The sequence below is a fragment of the Microchirus variegatus genome (genome assembly GCF_963457635.1).
Source record: "Microchirus variegatus genome assembly, chromosome: 5".
In the NCBI taxonomy this organism is placed as follows: domain Eukaryota; kingdom Metazoa; phylum Chordata; class Actinopteri; order Pleuronectiformes; family Soleidae; genus Microchirus; species Microchirus variegatus.
Window position 1 is genome coordinate 28,005,628 of NC_139806.1, and position 18,255 is coordinate 28,023,882.

An 18,255-nucleotide genomic window follows, 5' to 3' on the forward strand; every position below is an offset into this window, starting at 1 on the left:
TTCACCAGTAGCTTTTCAGTACGGTTATAAACGGTTGAATAACTCTCGGATATCGAAATTGAAAGTTATCTTGGGAAAAAAAGGACTCACTCATTGACCATTTTTTGGACAATTCCACAGGTGTCTTGAGGGTAAATCTCACCTCCTCTGCGATCTTTGATTTCCTCTTCAGTGTGAGAGACACGAGTTTGTGTCTGACGCTGTTTCTCTTCTGAGTGTCTATAGCGCTGTTCTGTAGACACAAAGACAGGATTATTATTCATTTTTTATGTTAAAGTTACTCTTTCCTCCACACTTGTCCAGCTGTAATCCTCGGCTGAAGAAACCCAATCCCCCTTACACCCTTACAAGGATTTTTGGGAGCATTTTTACAGCCAAAATAGGCTGCAAATAAATATTTTTACAACTGAAAATCAACATCAGCCTGAGGAGATGGAGCTCGCCTCACCTCTCCTTCCACCTGCAGCTCCTGCAGCTCCCTCTTGTACGTCCTTTTGCCGAGGGTTTCGTAGATCTTGGTCATGACGGGGATCTTCTCGCTGCCGTCGTTGATCACCATTGGGCACTTTGGCTCCGAGAGGTCGCCCATGAACCTCAGCACGGTGATCCACACGGCTAACGCGGCCTGGCAGAGCGGGGAGGAGGAGGTTTGAATCAGGAGGTGAACAAACCCTGTGACAGGATCTGGAGACGAGCGTAAATTGTGTCTCACCAGCTGATCTCCTTCATCCTCGTGGAACAGCAGAGGTTGTTTCAGTGGCCGTCTGATGTACGTGTGAGTGGAAACTCCTTGGAAGTACGTCGCCGCAAACTTGGAGAACTTGTACTCGGACAAATCCTCCTCTTCCTCGTCGGGTAACGGCAGAGCTTGGTGCAGGACCTCCTCTTCAGCTTCTACGCCACTGGGAATCTTCTCCAAGTCCTGAGCAGCAGAGAAGAAGAAGAACTTAGACATAAGCTTTTATATTGAGCATCAACAAGTGTAAAAACAAACCTCAAATCCAGCTGGCGCTCGTCCGTCCTGGTTGGGCAACGGCCCGGAGTTCCCCAGGAACCCAAACATACGGTCGACCATGTCCGAGTGATCGACGGGCTGCTCCTTCTCCCTCTCCATCTGCTCCAGCAGCTCCTTCTTCCTCCTGGCCTCCTCCTTCTCCTCCCTCTCCCTCTCCTGACGCTGCTGGGCCAGCTGGAGCAGCCGCTCCTGGTGCTTCCTCTCGGCCTCGGCCTTGGCTCGCTGCGCCGTCATCTGGTTCTGCAGCTGCTCCTCCTCGGCCAATCGCTGGCGCTCAGCTTCCAGGCGACGCTGCAGCTGCAGAGAAGAGAGGTCAGAGAAGACGCAGAGGACATTTTGTCTGTTAAAAACCTTATTTTAAACATTAAAAGTTACCAATTTTCTCATGAAAATCTTGAAACTAAACGACCAAAGTAGTATTTTAGAGGATAAATAAAGACACGTTATTTGTCAGTGAGAACAAACTGAGATTAAACAAATGTTTACAAAGCAAACTATTTATTCAACATTGTCGTTCATAACAGGGAAAAGTGAAGAAAATGTGCAGATAAAATGACAAGACCTCATGAACACATTTCATGAAACAAATGTGAAACATTTTTTTGTTATGCACATGTGTAAATAATAATATTGTTGAAATTTAACTTAATTTCAACAAAAAAATACTTAATTAAATGTAAAACAAAGGGAAAAATGTGTAGATCTTGATGTTTTTATAGGTATTATGCTATTATTTTAACTAAAATCAGTCTGACACCCCTGGTTTAAACAAACCCATAAAAAAGAAGGATCTCACATCCAAAATTATTCAAAAAACATCAAAACAGATTAAATGCCCCGTTCCAAACAACCTACTAGATGAACTCTCACTCCAGTCCAGTGGTGGCAGTAACTAGAACGGCGATGCACTAGAACGCTCATCGCCAGGAGACGCGCAAGTTTCAAACAGAAGAAGAGGAATTCATAACAATGGCAGCGGCAAGCTTTAGCGGGAGCTACAAAAAGTGTGGTCTTCAAAAGTGTGGGAATTTTTTTTACCCTTAACTCTTCTAACAATGCAGTTGGTTGCAGACTATGCAAATTTACTTTGGCGTACCACAGCAGTATATCAGCGATGCACGAGCATTTGAAATGAAAAAACCCTGGAGTGCTGTTTCAGGATGGCAGAAAAACTCTGTATGCGATGTTTATTTTCCCCCTTCCCCGCCCTGAAATGTTCATTTATAAGGCAGTCGCAGAAGTAAACCAAAGATAAACGCTACGTTAGACAGTTGTTGTCTAGTAATTGATTCCATTCAATAGAGTCACACACATACACACACACAAAAACGCACAATCTAATCATAAAATGAGTCGTTAGATTGGTCGACTAATCGAAAAAATAATCGCTAGATTAATCGTTTGAATAATTATCGTTTGGGACAGCTCTATTGCAAATCCTGCAATTCTAACTAAATTATACCAGAGAACAATAAGTTATAAGATGGTTAAAGTCATAGCTAAAAATGTTAAAATAATATCAGATTTCAAGTAAAATAAGAAGTCAACAAAATCCCCCACAGTATCTTCTCTGGTCTTTCTCCACGCCTTCCCTCAGCACCAGTGCTCTTCTCTGTGTGGTGTGAGGACGTGATAGATGTAGCAGTAGTAAATGAACCAGTCGTTTACCTCCGCTCTGAGCCTCTGGCAGAGGCGTCTGGCGATCATGCCCCTGGTGTAGGCCTGGATTGTCAACACGGCGCGTAGGCGCCGCCAAAATGTCCGCCGCACAAGGAAACCACGGCATCGGCCTTGCATGAGCGTCATGCAGCGGCGAGTCCTCTGGTAGCACCTGTACTGCTTCCTAGACCTGTAGACAGCCTGGAGGCGGCGGAAACCACACTGCATCTGAGACGGGAGGAGGGGAAACAGAGGTGTGAGGTGAAGGAACGGGAAAACAACCAGATGCTGTACATAATGTCAATCACTCACAAGTCGGTATTTCTTCCTGCACTGATATCCTCTCCAGACTTTCTGGATAACAGTGGCAGCACGTCGCAGTCGGAGGAAGTTGTTCCTGTAGAAGAATCATAATGAGGAAAACGGATTAGGTTTAAAAATAAAGTGCATCTTCAGTCCTTTCTTTAGAGCTGAAGATATTGAGCTCTTGAAGTGACACCATAATCACCAATGTTCAAGTACAGGGGTGTAAGTAGGCTGAGACTTTTCACAGGAGGCAGATTTAATCCCAATTTGCTCTCTCATCATCCTCCTCTTTCTCACAAACTGGTAAAGTGAGATTAGGATTAAAATGGAGCGAGAGATGAGGTGATTTGTTTAATTTTCATCAAATACCCTAGGTATACTGTACAGTAGAACAGTATTTCTGATTTACCACCAGAAGAAGCCCATGCACCACAGTTTAACCGTTCACCTTCACTACTGTCTTTGTCCTGAAAATGTGTCTTTACCTGGACACAAAAACGCACAGAAAAGCTCTGACACTTTGTTTTTAAAATCCCTTAAAGTTGAAGGAAATGAAGACAGAAAGAGATGGAGACAGAGAGCAGGACTCTGTTTATGTACAGAGTATGTCGTTAAACTGCGACCAATATTGTGAAAATTATGTTTCTCTACAGGAGCGTTTACGTTAATATTCTGCACAAACAGTGATGAACGGCGACTTTCAGCTGTTGGTCTCCACTAGAGTGTGTGTGTTTGGCTCCACTTCCTTTTCATTGCATGAAATATGTCTTTATGTTGACGTTTCACAACTTAAAGTCTCGTTATCTTTGTGTGAGTGTGTGTACAAAGTGGCTGACCTCTCTTTAAGTCCTCGCACAGACTTCTGTATGAGGATGACTTTGTCTGTGAGGCCTTTGTCTCGCTCCACCTCCAGCTGCATGTCGTGATGATCCTGACAACAACAACAGGCAGTCAGACAAACATTAATCAAAGATGTCATGAATATATTTAAATATCCCAAAAAAACATTTTCCTTTTGTTTTTTAGACCTCAGAGAGTAAAATTAAGCACCTTTAGGAAGATCTTGGTCTTTCCGATTTGCCAGTCGTCAAGTTTCCCAAGGCGGGCGTGAACGATCTGCTGACAGGTTCCTCTTAGATCCTCCTGTAAGAAGAAAAATGCTTGCATTTTATCTGCTGCCTTATTGTTTTTCATGAACATTATAGTAATCTACTCTATTCTACATGCTATATGATAAAAGCTTAAATTTTTTGTTGACCTGTTTGTGTGCAGGTTTGACCCCGGGCATGAGGACTCTGTAACGGTCCACAAACTCAGCAAAGGTGTATCTGATGGGGTAACCGGCCCGACGTATGCGGATGGTCTCCATCATGCCGGAGTAACGCAGCTGACGAATACAGAGCTCTCTGTCGAATAACTGAGGAAGAAAACATAAAACGTAGAACTTAAACGTGACTCTTTTTTCTCCACATAAACTAAAGTCTGTTTTGGTCCCCATAAGGATAACTCAAGCTGGACTCACCATAGGCTTTTTAAACTCGTTGGGTTTGATGCAGCGGACGAAGAACGGCTGACACATGCTCAGCGTCCTCATCAGCATCTCCAGAGAACGTTTGAACTGACTGCTCAGAGTCGGAGAGCGTTTCCTCGTCTCCACGCCCTGAAAACACACACACACCATAGCTTATTTCACTGTTGTGACGTGTGTTCTGTGCACATAATCTTATATATCATCTCCTTCAATTTGGCTGCATGCAACAAACGATTAGCTGTCAATTATTGTCTCAATTGGCCGTTTCGTTGTCTTCTTTTGCCACCGTTTGTCCGTTAACTTGTTCCACACACTTCAACATGTGAACTTCTTTCAAACTTCAAAAAGTTCAGATCAATTCAGTCATTATTGTTTTGTATTCTTTTGAGAGATTCAATGTTTTTTCCACATTTTTTCCACTGTGAAAACTTCTTCAGAAACACATTTTCAGCTTGGAGACAGAGTGGAGAAATATAATATGATATATATTAAATATAAAGTAAAATTAAAATGTAACAAAAGTGTCTCTTTAATTTCAGCGACAACAAAGAGTGCAGCGAAGAGAAAAGCTTATAGGAGAAAATGACGATGGTGATGATGATGCTGCTGCTGCAGCTGCAGGTGAAGTTTATTTCAGTAAAAACACACACACACACACAGACAGATAGACGGGGTGTTTGAGTGACCACGTGGCTGCTGTTGATTACCTTGGGAGCAGGAGTGCTGGGCTGCTGATAACCACACAGAAACTGATGTGAGATGGAAAAGACGGAGGGAAGAGAAGAGGAAGAGCAGAGTGAGAGGAAGGCAAAAGCTGTGAGGCAGGAGTGTACCAATGTTTCTGGGGCCAGATTTGATCATTTTAACTAAATCAAAGGTAACAGTGAGAATGAGCCGGAAGAAAATATCATGAACCGTGAATCCTATGTTTCCAAATGAAAGTTTTGCAAAAATGAGTGACTCTTCCACCTCTCTTTGTCATTTAGAATTTAACTTTTTTCTTCTTCAATGTCGTCCAACTTCCCAAAGCATTCCATGTAGAAAGTGTTGGCTCATCAAAATACACACTGAAGCGTGGGATGGAGGTGGAACAGCAACCCCCAGTGGCCAAAGTCATTATTACAAAAACAAAGAAAACTTCAAAAACCCCTTTTGAAAGCTGATATTTTACAAAAATCATGAATAACATTATTTAAATCTAGGGCCACATCAAACCCATCACTGTGTTTTTTTAGTCCTCACCATAGCAACGTCCGCCTGGAAGATCTGCTTGATGAACTTGTTCTTGGACGAGTGGACGAGCTGGATGATGTCCGTGTGGAGGCTGTCTCGGTTTTTCTCCAGGAATCCTGGATGAGGAGGAGGAAGTTAAAGCAACACAATGTAGGATTTCAACCTTCTGAGATTATTTTTATGGTAAAAACTTACAGCTTTTCTTGTCCAGACAAAAGAGAAACGTTCTGCTATAGTTTATTTTTCTTTAATGTAAACTTGATTTATACTCCCATTCCACACCAGAAATGATATATTATTATATATAAGTGACAAATAATGTTCTTTACTGATGAGTTAATTGTGTTTGATCTATAAAATGTTGACAAATTGTCCAAAACTCAAAACTGAAACCAGTGAATTGACTGTTTCCGATCGATTTTAATCCAGTTGACAGATGATTTTATCCACAAAGAGCTTCAAAGTGAATGGTGTGTGGGAGAGACAAGAGTTAAGACAGAAGACACTTGACAGGATCAGAATGAGTCAGTAGACGAGGATAAATCAATCCCTTAAAACAATCTTGCTGTCACTGTGTCATAACAGTGAAAAAGTACATGAGTAACCACCTGAAAAGTCTTGTTTTATTGCTTCAAAACATCTTTAATCATATATCTTGCCCCCTCACTGTACCTGTATATAATAGTTTGTTATAATCTGTACTTTTTCAAGCCTCTTCTCCACAGTGAACATCCTGTTAAATTATCTTCTTTAAGATGTTATGTTCCTGTCTATTTCAATTTTGTATTTGTATTTACATATTCTTAGAGTTCAGCGAGAGGAGGAAAATGAACACACCTCTGGTCTCGTAGTGAACCACGCCGGCAAAGTGTTGGATCCCAAACTGTGTTTCATAGCTGTTTTTAGGAGGAATGTAGTTGGCGTTGAGCCTGTGCTGCAAGTTGAGCTTGTAGAGCATCGTAGCATCCGTTCCCTGACGAGAGGAAAAAGCACCAGGACTCAGATAGAAAATAAAACTTTTAAGTTCATTTCAAGGCTCTTTTGTACCTTAGGAAACTTGCTCTCCTCGTCAATGAGCGAGATGATGTTCATGGGTTTGTTGGCGATCATGTCCAGCGCGTCCTGGTTGTCGGTGAACTCGATGTGCTGCCAGCAGATGTCCTCCAGGTTGTACTCCTCCTGCTCCAGTTTAAAGACGTGGCGGACAAAGAACTGCTGCAGGTTCTCGTTGGCGAAGTTGATGCACAACTGTTCGAAGCTACGGAGGAGAAACCAGAGGAGAAACCAGGGTGAAACCGGAGAAGAAACCAGAGGAGAAACCAGATGAGAAACCAGAGAAGAAAGGACCAGGGGCCTCATTTATAAACGTTGCGTACGCACAAAAGAAGGCGTACGCCACTCTCTACGCAAACCATGGGATTTATAAAAAGAGAACTTGACGGGAAAATGTGCGGTCCTCCACGCCAACTCTGACCCATGCGTACGCACATACCTGGGGTAAAGCGAAACTGCGCCACTGATGGCAGAAGAAAGAAACGGGAGAAATGTGTGAAACTGATCGTGTAAAATAAATTATAAGTTATATTACCTCTCATATATGAACAGTTTATTTGCAAGAAATGGATAAAAACAATTACATTTCTACAACGAACAAACAAACTAACTCCCTGGAGTGCACACGGGAAACATATGATTTAGGACAATAGTAAGACATCAGTAGGGCAAATTATGTATTCACTGATATCAGGGTAATTCTAACACGTGTAGCAGATACCTAATCGATGGGCATATAAAGGCAGGTACTCACAATGCGTCATGGTGCACAATGCTTTGGCACTGTTAGAGGATGTGGCAAACGGAAGGATACGGAGGGAGCGGAACTTCCGAGACGAGCTAGATCCACTGGCCAACAGTGATGAGTGGCTGATGAGCCGTTTCCGACTCCCACGAGCTGTCCTCTTGGATCTGTGTGCGGCATTGGGCCCATCCTTAGAGAGGAGCACCCGCAGAAACCACGCCGTGCCAGTCCCGCTCCAAGTGCTCACAACACTCGGGTTTCTGGCGACAGGTGTTGTGCCAATGTAGGTATCCCCGACAGAAAGTGTTCACCCTGGCCACGGAGGCGGAGGCGGAGAAACAGTGGTGCGCTTGCTTTCACCCAAGTAAATTAAAACTAAAAATTGCATTGTTTAATGATTTATTTTATGTATACTTCACATACTAGTCTATAACCTCTGGTATTATGAACAGCTTTCTTCTATTCTAGCCGAAAATATGGGGGGATACAAATTATGGCAGACAGGTAAACAGTCTGAAATAATGTGTTTCCCCCCATATCTTTGCCAGAGGTTATAGAGTAGTATGTGAAGTATACATAAAATACATCATTAAACAATGCAATTGTTTTAATTTACTTGGGTGAAGCAAGCGCACCACTGTTTCTCCGCCTCCACGGCAACACTTTCTGTCGGGGATACCTACATTGGCGCGACACCTGCATGGGTGTCCCCCTAAACCTCCGTCACCTCTCCACTCAGGAGGGATTCCCCGATGATCCCCGCCAGTTTTTCATCCAGCGGGGTGAGCGCCGGTTGGCCCGTTCCCCCGCCCGTGGCACACTTTTTGGCGTCTACTTTAATGTCTGATCACTTTTTTTTCACCTCGGCCACACTCCGACCTTCTGAGGAAACAGCATTGAAATTATCCGCCACATGCTGCCACTCTAGAACACCAAACAATAAAGCCTTCCTCTTCTCCACCTCCCCAACAAGTACTTCCACCTCGTGAAATTACGTTATTTGGCCTTTCTCTCCGATTTCTGCATGATTTCAGTCATGAATCAATATTTATGAGGGGCGTTCTCTGAATATTTATCGGCAAATATGGGCGTGGTATGACCCGCACACAGGTGCGCCACATTTAGAGTGGATTGTGATTTATAAAGGGAAATCGGCGTAGGACGTGCGTGCGCACAGTTTTATAAATCAGGATATTTTTGTGCGTAAGCACTTTCTGTGCTTCGTGCGTACGCCAATTTTGACGTCGGTCCTACGCACAGTTTTATAAATGAGGCCCCAGAACTGCAGCTGATTCTGCTTCCAATCAAACCACAGTAGACAGTAAATATGACTCACCTGTTGACGATGAAGTTCTCAAAGCCAAAGATGTCGAGTAAGCCGATGGATCTGCGTACGATGTTTCTCTCACAGGAAGGCGGTCTGTAGATGGCGGCGTTTATCTTATCCACAATCCACACAAACAGCCTCCCGTATATTCCCTGAAAGACCAAACTCAAACACTCATCTTCCATCTTTTATATTTGAAAAACACAACGGTTTAAATCAAATGGCCTAAGAATCATTGTAGATGATAGGTTTTTTTTTTTGTTTTTTTTACCTTAATTTTTAGATTCTGTTTCTCACTTGTCCAAGTTATAATTAATAACAAGAGCATAGGGGACAAAACTGCACTAAAAGACCATACAATAAATGAAGATAGTCCTATTTACTATAGAGGATTATAAAGAGGGTGTTTCTGTAAGTTCTGGAGAAATTTTTAAATACTAAACACTTGATGAAATAACCTTTAATGCTAGATTTTCAGGGACATTGAGGTGTTTAGAGATCAGTACCTTAACAAAGGCGTCCCTGACGTCGATGCCTTGCTCCACGCTGAGAGGCATGGCGACACTTTCACCTCGCGTGATCAAGGTTCGCGTGGTCAAACACACCATCACGTCCTTTGGCTCAACCTACAAATAAAACATTAAAAAAATAAGCAACATTTGAGAAAGAAAAGGTTTTAATTAAGATTAATGAAATATCACACACACACACACACACACACCTCCATGAGAGAGGCAGCAGTGACCAGGTCAGGAGATCTCGCCACCACGCAGGCGTCCAGGTTGTCGTACGTACGAGCTGAAGGACGCAGATTTGATGAAATCTTTATCAGTAATCAGTAATTACTATAAGAAGTTTGCAAGTGTGATTTACCCTCGAATCGCAGGTTTCCCATGTGCAGGATGGCAGCCAGCAGCTTGGAAATCTCCCAGTTCTCCGTCTCTGTGAACATGAGGACCTTCATGGCTGACAGGATGCTGGAGTAATCCCTCAGGTCGTCTCGACCGTCGCACCCTGTGCAGTTTCCCTGGAAGGGTAAATACACAGAGAATGTATATTAAAGCTACTTTTTTTACTACTATAAAACTGTTTTCAAAACACATCATATGAATATGAAATATATATATATGACTCATTGCTGCACGCTGTAACACGGGGACACAAACACCGACACTTCTGTCAGTTTATTTTGTTGTATTGTGAAAAATGTCTGTTTTGATGTATTTGATAAAGCAGTGGGTGTTGTGACCCTTATTCAAACTTATTCAAAAGTGGCTAAAGGTAAGACGTGTTGCATTAAGTCATAAAACAACCATGATGTAACTTTAGAGATGAAGGAAACATACTGAAATATTGTGCCAGAAATGAACTTAAAAAGCCTCAGTACTCTTCTCAGAAACGTCTCGATCCTGAGTTTGGACTGAGATACACTTCCTAAATATCTGGCACAGTCAGAGTCATTTAAAAGAAAACTCTGACTGTCAAGCAGTTGGTTGTTCACCTTGATTTATGGTTATGGCAAATGAGAAAAGTCATAATTACATGGTTACATCCAGGAGGAAGCGAACATGCGCCCCTTATGAGTGGATCACCAGTAATAACATTGTCACATTCACCATTAATGTCACTCAAATCTCCCTTATTTACTCTTGTTGAACTGTAACCACTGATAAAATCCAACTATCGTGGTTCATTTTGAGTTATTGAGAAGGAAAGGCGTTAAATTAACCCTAAACCGTGTATTGGGCTCTCTGAACCGATTCGAAACAGAAACATGAGGTCAATCACTTATCACTTTCTATATATCCCTTATTTTTATACATCGAAACACCATGACCCTACCACCACCATGCTTCACTGGTGAGGTGGTATGTTGTGGATCATGAGCAGTTCCTTTCCTTCTCCACACTCTTCTCTTCCCATCACTGTGGTACAAGTTGATCTTGGTCTCATCTGTCCAGAGGATGTTCTTCCAGCTCTTGTTTAGCAAATTCTAATCTTGTCTTCCTGTTTTTGAGGCTCACCAATGGTTTCCATCTTGTGGTGAACTGTCTGTATTCACTCTGGTGAAGTCTTCTTTTGATTGTTGACTTTGAAACACAAACACCGACCTCCTGGAGAGTGTTTTTGATCTGGCCAACTGTTGTGAAGGGCTTTTTCTTCACCAGGGAAATAATTATTCTGTCGTCCACCACAGTGGTTTTCTGTGGTCTTCTAGGTCCTTTGGTGTTGCTGAGCTCACTGGTGCATTCTTTCTTTTTAAGAATGTTCCAAACAGTTGATTTGGCCACACCTAATGTTTTTGCTATTTCTCTGATGGGTTTGTTTTGATTTTTCAGCCTAATGATGGCTTGCATCACTGACAGTGACAGCTCCTTGGATCTCATATAGAAAGTTAACAGCAACATATTCAAAATGCAAATGTCACTCCTGGAATCAACTCCAGAACTTTTACCTGTGTCATTGAAGATGAAATAATGAGGAAATAGCCCACAATTGTCCATGAAATAGCTTTTCAGTCAATTGTCCAATTACTTTTAGTCCCCTAAAAAGTGGGAGGCACATATAAAAAGTGTTGTAATTCCTACACCATTCACTTGATTTGGATGTAAATACTCTCAAATTAAAGCTGAAAGTGTGCAGTTAAAGCACATCTTGTTCGCTTCATTTCAAATCGATTGTAGTGGTGCATAGAGCCAAAATAAAGAGAACTGTCCAAATATCTATGGGCCTAACTGTATATATATGTATATATGTATTTATATATATATATATATATGTATGTATATATATATGTATGTATGTATATATATATGTATGTGTATATATATATGTATGTGTATATATATATATGTATATGTATATATGTATGTGTATATATATATATATATATATATGTGTGTGTGTGTGTATATATATATATATATATATTACCATCCATGATAAAATATCTTTCACACTTTAAATTTAAACTGACCATAGTGAGGTAGGCGTAATCTGTGGCGAGGCCCAGTCCCAGCTTGGCTTTCATATCTGGAGACATGCCCTTCAACATACAGTAGAAGATGTGGTAGTTCCTCTCATCTGGAGCCTGGAGGAGAACGGGAGAGAGGGACGAATGAGAAACTACTCCTTCAGAAATGAAATGAATAAGTCATAACAAGTGACGTGTCACCTGTCGACACACTCGAGACTTCTCCAGCAGGTACTGCTCGATCATGGCTCCTTCGATGGCTCCTCTCTTGTTGAAGTGGATGTCGATGTATTTCCCGAAGCGACTGGAGTTGTCGTTTCGAATCGTCTTGGCGTTGCCAAAGGCTGAGAATGGTTAAGAACAAGGTGAGAGGAAAATCAGTGGAGTCACATCATATAAAGCCTCGGGCCTTTTTTTCACTGCAGTCGTTTTTGACAGGTCAGTGCTGTAACTCATTAAATGTATGATGGCTGAGTTCCATTTAGCTGCCTCATTTTCAGGGTGCATGCTACTGCTCTCCACGTATGCAAAGTACGACTACTGCATGTAGAAACAGACGACTTCTTATTTAAACGTCCAAAAAGTCACTAAAATGTCATACTTTGGTATGTCGTCCAAAAATTTACAAAAAAAGTCATACTAGAGTATGTTTTATGATAATTTGATGTTAGGTTAAAAACACTATGGATACATTGTCGGTGTTGTAAAGGGCTATGTAGGTAGACATTGATCGATTGATGATTTTATATCTGTAAAATACATTGAATGACTGATATCAAGTGTCAAAGAAATAAATATGCCTTGTGCTGAAAACAAAAACTAATTGTTTGTATGTGTGTGAAGTTAAATGACCAATAGTATCATTATTGCCCTATTATTCAAAATGTGTATTTTCTTTTTTTTGTTTTACGTTGTATAAGTTGTTATTGTTTTCTAACTTGCATAGAAATGTTACCAGGTTTGACGTGAATGGCAACATTCGTAGTTTTAATTTTATTTTCTCTGCATTATAGTGCTGCATATTTGCATAAACACTTAAGTTTCAACTAAGCAAAATTAATGAACAAGTTCACTCCAGTGAACTGTTGATGTAATGTCATATATACAGTGATGAAGTGTGTCAAAGGCTAAATGAACAGGCAAAGACGGCGGTGTAAACACAGTGAGTTAATTAAATAATGATTAAAAGGTTCATGTGAAATACTTGTATGGAACACAGCCCATCCACAAGAGGGAGCCAAGACTTACAGATGTCAATGTTCAAAGTAAACAGTCAAAAGCTCGAAGAGAAGCTGGAGAAGTGTGGGAGCAGCTAGCTCAGTGGGTAAAACAGCTGCTGTGAGGAGAACAAGTCATTCGGTTGGTTCGGTTCTTGTGAGCAACTTGAACATCTTTAAAGTTCAGCATCCAAAGTGAAGATTGAAAACAGAACAGCAAGAAATTCAGAGTCAGATCAAAAGGACAAATGGCTCACACTGTGAGAAGAAGACTTTCATCTCTGAGGTTCTGAGTTCAAACCTTATAAAACAGTCAAAAGCTCTATGACAACCTGAAGACCTATGAGCAGCTAGCTCAGTGGGTAAATCAGCTGCTGAGACGTTCACTAGCATTTCTTAGCTTAGGAGTTTGAATCTTACAATCATCCGAAGATCTTACAACTTCGACCAAAATGAGTATTTAAAAATACCAGCAACAGCATGTTCTGCAGGTCAGTAAGGATAGCTTGTGCTGGAAAGAAAAGGACTTGTATGTCAGAAGTTGTGAGTACAAACCTTATGATTAACTGTTTGAGTGGAATGTTCAAATTAAACAGTAAAAAGCTCTAAGAAAAGCTGAAGAATACAAGTTGCAGGTAGCTCACTGGACAAGAACGCTGGTGTGAACTCCATGAGGTGGTAGGTTCAGTTCTTGTGAGCATCAGGACCTTTTAAAGCACACCTTCCAAAGTGAAGATTAAGATGAAACAAACAAACAAACCTGAAGGTGGCCTTGGTGGCAGGGAGGTTATGTTCCCAACCAGAAGGCACTGTTAGAAAAGCATGATGGCAGGTTCAGTTCCAGCCCCCTGCACTGAAGGCTGCCCCTTCAGTTTTTGGGGCATCTGTTGTTTTTGAATCAAATTCTCCTCTAAATGTAACACCATGTGTGTCCACCGGAGGGCAGTTTCAACCGTTTAGCAGCTGTGAAACAATTGTTCCTCTACGTGAAATATTACCTGTGTCCACCGGAGGGCAGTTTCAACAGTTAAACAGCCATGAATCAAATCTTACGCTACATGTAATAACACGTTTGTCCACCGGAGGGCAGTTTCGGTCAATCTATCTGGAATCATTCTCTTCCTGTTTGCCATTCAGACCTTCCACACATGCAGAGCCAGCAGGAGCAGGAGGAGAAACATTTTTTTTGACCAAAAAGTCAAACTACAGTATGTCATCCAAAATTTGACCATTTGTTCAGATGCTAAATGCTTGTATGGAGCACAACCCATCCACAAGAGGGAGCCAACACTTAAAGATGTCAATGTTCAAAGTAAACAGTCAAAAAGCTCTCAGAGAACCTCAGTAACTGCAGGAGCAGCGAGCTCAGTGGGTAAAGTAGCTGCTGTGAAGTTAACAAGCATCTCTGAGGTTGTGAGTTCAAACATTATGGTCAACTGTTTGTATGCAATGTTCAAAGTAAACATTCAAACCTCGAAGAGAAGCTGGAAAACTGTTGGAGCAGCGAGCTCAGTGGGTAAAACACCTACTTTGAAGATAACAAGTCATCGGTTCTTGTGAGCAACGGAACATCTTTAAAGTTCAACATCCAAAGTGAAGATTGAAAAGAGAACAACAAGAAATTCAGAACAAGGCCATAAGGACAAATGGCTCACACTGTGAGAAGAAGACTTTCATCTCTGAGGTTGAGAGGTCAAGTCTTACAATCATCTGAAATTCCTTAAACTTTAGAACTTCAGATCAAAATTAGAACTTAAAAAAACCAGCAGTTTGAGCTTCTGTAGGTCAGTAAGCATAGCTCATGCTGGAAGTCAAAGGCTTGTATGTCTGAAGTTGGAAGTTCAAAACGTATGGTCAACTGTTGTTTGACTGCAATACTCAAAGTAAACAGTAATCCTGTAAAATAGTTATGTAAACACCAGTTCTCCTGAACAGCAGATCCTCCTGCTCCGGGCACTAGTCCGGGCACATCCAGTTGCGTACATTGAACCGCAGAAGAAGAATAACGTCCGTTGTGGAGGTGTTTCACGAGCGACAGATTCTTCTGACTCTGGGTCTGACTCCGGGTCAAAGACAAAAAGGTACTGCGGCTGGGAGTCGTGACGAGGCTATTTCTAAACACTGTTAAAACAATTTTTTATAATGAGTAGCAGTGCATCCACCGTTCCAGAGGGGGGAGCTGCGCTTCTGAGAGCTGGTGTGCTGAATAGTACTGGCCAATCACAAGACTGTCTTCTGGGGGTGAAAGTTCACTCTGTAACATCGCGGCTGATGAACATCGTTCAAAAGAGGATTTCAATCGGCTCGTTTAAAGGAATGTTAAATATATGTAAGTAGACCTCCATAACTAACATTTATGTGCAACAGGACCACACATGTGACCTTTAAAGATCTCAATGTTCAAAGTAAAGAGTCAAAAGCTCTCAGAGAAACTCAATAGCTGAGAGATCAGTGGGTAAAGCAACTGCTGCGAAGTTAGCAGGCATCTCTGAGTTTGTGAGTTTATGGTCTACTGTTTGAGTGCAATGTTCAAAGTAAACAGTCAAAGGGTGAATTCCAATTCCTTGCTTAACCCTCAATCTCAAAAATGCGCGCTCCCGCTAGTGCAAGTGCTGTCCCGATTCTCATAAAAAATTAATTTGAGTGGCGAGTTTAAGGACTGTATCGCCCTCAATATTGAGATTCTCCGACACCACCCTTGGGAGCAAGGGCTACCCAGAATGCAGTGCGTGTTTTCACATAAGAAAGATGGCATCGAAAGCAGCGAAGCAGCTGCTCTGAAGTTAACAAGTCATTGTTTCGGTTCTTGTGAGCAACAGGACATTTTTAAAGTTCAACATCCAAAGTGAAGATTGAAAAAAGAAACTCAAGAAAATCCGAGGAAGCCAATAAGGACAAATGGCTCACACTGTGGAAAGAAGACTTTCGTCTCTGAGGTTGGAAGATCAAACCTTATGGTCAACTGTTGTATGAGTGCAATATTCAAAGTAAACAGTCAAAAGCTCTAAGATAACCGGAAGATCTGTGTGAGCAGCTAGCTCAGTTGGTAAAACAGCTACTCTGAGGTTAACAAGTCATCAGTTAGGTTCCTGTGAGGAACAGCAAGTTTTTAATGTTCATGATCCAAAGTGAAGATTGACAAGAGAACAGCAAGAAATGGAGGACAAATGGCTCACACTGTGAGAAGAAGACTATCGGCTCTGAGGTTGGGACTTAGAACCTTATAATCACCCGAAGTTCTTACAACTTTGACCAAAATGAGAATTTAAAAATACCAGCGGCATGTTCTGCAGGTCAGTAAGAATAGCTTGTGCTGGAAAGAAAAGTACTAGTATATCCGAGGTTGTGAGTTCAAACCTTATGGTCAACTGTTTGAGTGTAATGTTCAAAGTAAACAGTCAAAAGCTCTAAGAAAAGCTTAAGAAGACAAGTTGCAGGTAGCTCACTGGACAAGAACGCTGCTGTGAAAATGTGACCAAAAAGTCACAGCATAGTATGTTGTCCAAATTTTGATCAAAAAGTCATGGTATGTTATTGGTCTCATTGTATTTTGATTTAAATGTCAAATTCAATCTAATTTCTACTTAAAAGTAAATATCATATTTCTAAGGCCTGAGCACTGAACATAGTGAATAATATAGTAAAAATCTAAATCTACAGGCAGGAAATTAAAATGTCATTCAGGTCACAATCACTGAGCAGCACTTCATCAAATCCTCCTGAGCCTGACCTTCAAGGATGGGTGTGGCCTCCAGGACTTGCTGCTCGATCCACGAGTGTTGGCCGCTGATGGCTGCGAGAAACTGCAGGATCAGCTTTGTGCTTTCAGTCTTCCCAGCTCCAGACTCACCACTGTCACACACACACACACAAAAACAAATGTTACACACCTGGGCCCCACACACACACACACACACAGTGTGACTCTCGTCAGCCTCACACACACCTGATGATGCAGCACTGGTCCTTGTTGTTCCGCTGCATGTTGAAGTAGCAGTTGTCTGCGATAGCGAATATGTGCGGCGGCATCTCGCCGATCTTCTTGTTGGTGTAGAGGCGGATTTGCTCGGCGGCGTAGATGGGAAGCAGCTGGTACGGATTGACCGCCACCAAGATTGAGCCTGTGTACGTCTGCGAGAATGCAAAATAACAGAGGGAAATGTGTGCTTTGTCTTATGTTTCAGAGACAAACTATGTCAACGTTTTTTCCGATTTGATTCTTCATTATTATTAGTGTAAACTAATTCAGTTATTTCGTAGATTGATTAGAACATTTACTCAACTCAAGAAACTACGGTGCCCTGGGAAGTGCAAACCATTATTACAAAATGTGAATTTGCTCGATTCCCTTTGCGTGAGAACTGTAGCTTTGGTAAAATGAAGTTTGCACTTTGCAGGCCACCGTAAAGAGTTCATCAATTACATGAATTTGCTACTGAAATGACAAACTCTGTGTTAAATTAAAATAAAAATGTACTTATGTCGATGTGTACAACAAAAGCAAGGGTTAAAGACAGCAAGAAAAACAGAAAAGCAAAACCCTTTGATTCTCGTTAATAATCTGAAGGAAAGTGTCAACAGATTTGTCTCAAATTCTTCTAGTTTCTGATCTTTTTACTCACCCTTCCACCACAAATAGTCTACAAGGAGAAAAAGACAAAACAACCAAACACCTTTTAAGAACTAAAAGTGTCCCCCTCTCCTCGACATCTGCTTCTCCGACAATGTGATTGTGCTTTATTTATAGTCACGTGTAAACAGATTAACCTGAATTAGAACCTGTTTACTAACACTGGAGGTGGGTACTAACGTAGATGACGCGCTCGTGGTAGCGGATGAGCAGGTTGCGGAGGATGCCGGCCTCGTTGAGGTCGCCCAGGCGGATCATGTCCTCCACGCCGTGCACGGAGGTCGGGTGCATGGGTTTAATGTTGGTGGCGTTCTGAGGAGAGATCCAGTGCTCCTGTGTGGGAGGAGTCAAACGTGAGGAGGGATCACTGAGGTACCAGAATGCCGTTAGTTATGCTACCGCTAGGTAGCGCCTATTTTAAAAACCTACCTCAAAAAAAACCTATGAGTCTTATTTATGTTTTGTTGCAGGAGTGTCTCTAACATTGGGTCAAATGCAGGAATTACAGCCCATAGGTACGTTTTTAAAATAAAATAGGTGCCCCCTAGTGGATACTATAAATAAC

At 41.7% G+C, this 18,255-nt stretch overlaps 1 protein-coding gene across 1 annotated transcript in view; it reads right to left on the reverse strand.

The window, feature by feature from the left end:
• The window catches only part of myo7ab (myosin VIIAb), a gene marked incomplete at its 5' end in the record, with an annotated part of 31,906 nt that extends 13,925 nt beyond the window's left edge, over nucleotides 1-17,981 (reverse strand). Inside the window, 22 exons of the mRNA XM_083889056.1 lie at nucleotides 143-232; nucleotides 449-625; nucleotides 713-922; nucleotides 995-1,312; nucleotides 2,684-2,902; nucleotides 2,987-3,071; nucleotides 3,817-3,911; nucleotides 4,031-4,123; nucleotides 4,239-4,397; nucleotides 4,503-4,640; nucleotides 5,754-5,860; nucleotides 6,582-6,717; nucleotides 6,792-7,002; nucleotides 8,879-9,021; nucleotides 9,376-9,495; nucleotides 9,591-9,667; nucleotides 9,743-9,896; nucleotides 11,847-11,960; nucleotides 12,045-12,187; nucleotides 16,791-16,912; nucleotides 17,007-17,191; nucleotides 17,871-17,981. Of these exons, the coding sequence (XP_083745182.1) occupies nucleotides 143-232; nucleotides 449-625; nucleotides 713-922; nucleotides 995-1,312; nucleotides 2,684-2,902; nucleotides 2,987-3,071; nucleotides 3,817-3,911; nucleotides 4,031-4,123; nucleotides 4,239-4,397; nucleotides 4,503-4,640; nucleotides 5,754-5,860; nucleotides 6,582-6,717; nucleotides 6,792-7,002; nucleotides 8,879-9,021; nucleotides 9,376-9,495; nucleotides 9,591-9,667; nucleotides 9,743-9,896; nucleotides 11,847-11,960; nucleotides 12,045-12,187; nucleotides 16,791-16,912; nucleotides 17,007-17,191; nucleotides 17,871-17,981 (3,207 nt within the window). The remainder of the gene's footprint in view (nucleotides 1-142; nucleotides 233-448; nucleotides 626-712; nucleotides 923-994; nucleotides 1,313-2,683; nucleotides 2,903-2,986; nucleotides 3,072-3,816; nucleotides 3,912-4,030; nucleotides 4,124-4,238; nucleotides 4,398-4,502; nucleotides 4,641-5,753; nucleotides 5,861-6,581; nucleotides 6,718-6,791; nucleotides 7,003-8,878; nucleotides 9,022-9,375; nucleotides 9,496-9,590; nucleotides 9,668-9,742; nucleotides 9,897-11,846; nucleotides 11,961-12,044; nucleotides 12,188-16,790; nucleotides 16,913-17,006; nucleotides 17,192-17,870) is intronic.
• Nucleotides 17,982-18,255: the final 274 nt, after the last annotated feature.